General features: G+C 42.3%; 1 protein-coding gene across 1 annotated transcript; it reads left to right on the forward strand.

Annotated features, from left to right (window-relative positions):
• The first annotated feature begins 842 nt into the window (after positions 1-842).
• Positions 843-1782, forward strand: LOC147580589 (olfactory receptor 2B8-like). Its single transcript, XM_086705921.1, has one exon. The coding sequence runs from the start codon at positions 844-846 to the stop codon at positions 1780-1782; it is 939 nt and encodes a 312-aa protein (XP_086562047.1). The 5' UTR covers position 843.
• Positions 1783-2149: the final 367 nt, after the last annotated feature.

Below are 2149 nucleotides of genomic sequence, written 5' to 3' on the forward strand. Positions count from 1 at the left end.
TTTTATTTTATTTCATTTATTTTATTGATTTTAAATTCTCTTTTTTATTTTTTTGAATTTACATCCAAATTAGTTAGCATATAGTGCAACAATGATCTCAGGAGTACATTCCTTAATGCCCCTTACCTATGTAGCCCATCTTACCTCCCACAACCCCTCCAGCAACCCTCAGTTTGTTCTCCATATTTATGCGTCTCTTCTGTTTTGTCCCCCTCCCTGTTTTTATATTATTTTTGCTTCCCTTCCCTTTGTTCATCTGTTTTGTCTCTTAAAGTCCTCATATGAGTGAAGTCATATGATTTTTGTCTTTCTCTGACTGACTAATTTCACTTAGCATAATACCCCCCAGTTCCATCCACGTAGTTGCAAATGGCACGATTTCATTCTTTTTTGATTGCTGAGTAATACTCCGTTGTATGTTTATACCACATCTTCTTTATCCATTCATCCATTGGTGGACATTTGGGCTCTTTCCATACTTTGGCCATTGTTGATAGTGTTGCCATAAACACGGGGGTGCACACACATATTTTATAGTACTTTCAGCCTACTAGGCTGAGACTGAAAGACATTTTGTACCTATGAGGGATGCAGACACAGGTCCATTATTTGATTTTCTTACATTAAATATTATGATTTTCTATTCTGATAATATAGAATTAATTAATATGAACGATGGCAATTTCATGAGTCCATAATTTATTCAAAGAGTTACTTATACAATCGCATGCCCTGTCATATAACATGCTAAATTCACATACTGCCAACATTTTATTGCTTTGAAGATTGCTTTTAAAAATTGCTAAATGCTTGGTCTTGACAGGAAACTTGTGATAAGAAAGAATGGACCAGAAAAATGGAAGTTCTTTCACTGGCTTTATCCTGCTGGGTTTCTCTGACCGGCCTCAGCTGGAGCGAGTCCTCTTTGTGGTTCTTCTGATCTTCTATCTGCTCACCCTCCTGGGAAACACAAGCATCATTGCATTGTCCCGCCTGGACCCACACCTGCAGACTCCCATGTACTTTTTCCTGTCCAACCTAAGCTTTCTGGACCTGTGTTACACGACCAGCATTGTTCCTCAGCTGCTGGTTCATCTCAGGGGAGCAGACAAGTCTATCTCTTTCGGCGGCTGTGTAGCTCAGATGTTCATTGCCCTAGGGTTGGGATGCACAGAATGCATTCTGTTAGGGGTGATGGCATTTGACCGCTACGCAGCCGTCTGCAGGCCCCTGCACTACACAGTGATCATGCACCCCCGTCTCTGTGTCCTGATGGCTTCTGCATCATGGTTCCTTGGTTTTGCTACCTCCTCATTGCAGACGGTGCTCACCTTCCTCGTACCACTCTGTGGGAGAAATAAAATAGACCACTTCCTTTGTGAGATGCCCCCACTGCTCAAGCTTGCCTGTGTTGACACCACTGTGTATGAGTCTGAGCTCTTGTTTGTCGGTGTGATCATTCTCTTCATACCTGTGGCATTAATCACATTCTCCTATGGTCATGTTGTCAGGGTAGTGCTAAGAATAAAGTCAGCCGCAGGACAGAGGAAAGTGTTTGGAACATGTGGGTCCCACCTCACCGTGGTCTCCCTCTTCTATGGCACGGCCATCTATGCTTACCTGCAGCCCAGCAACAACTACTCCCAGGATCAGGGCAAGTTCGTTTCTCTCTTCTACACCATCGTCACCCCCATGGTCAACCCGTTTATATATACCCTGCGGAACAAGGATGTGACTGGAGCAATGAAGAAGGTGCTCTGTAGGGGCTATGACTCCAGATGACTCGGTACAGAAGACCCTGTGATGGAACACTTTGAATGTCAGAGCCCCTAAGATTTTTGTCTGGACGTGTCATCCAACGTTTCCCCTGATGACTCTCATGAGAATTACCTTACTTCATTGTTTTACGCAACGAGTGTTCAAACTCTGAATTCATGGATTCAACATGCAAGAGAGTTCCCATTTGTAAATATCCTTGACAACACCTGTTGTTTCTTGTATTGTTGATTTTAGCTATTCTCACATGGGTGAAGTGACATATCTTTGCATTTTTGGTTTGTATTTACCTGATGATCAGTGATGTTGAGCATGTTTTGACGTGTTTTTTTGTCATCATGTTGTCTTCTTTGGAGAATGTCTATTCATGTAT

The sequence above is a fragment of the Puma concolor genome, chromosome B2 (assembly GCF_028749965.1).
Source record: "Puma concolor isolate L17-30 chromosome B2, mPumCon1.1.hap2, whole genome shotgun sequence".
NCBI lineage: Eukaryota > Metazoa > Chordata > Mammalia > Carnivora > Felidae > Puma > Puma concolor.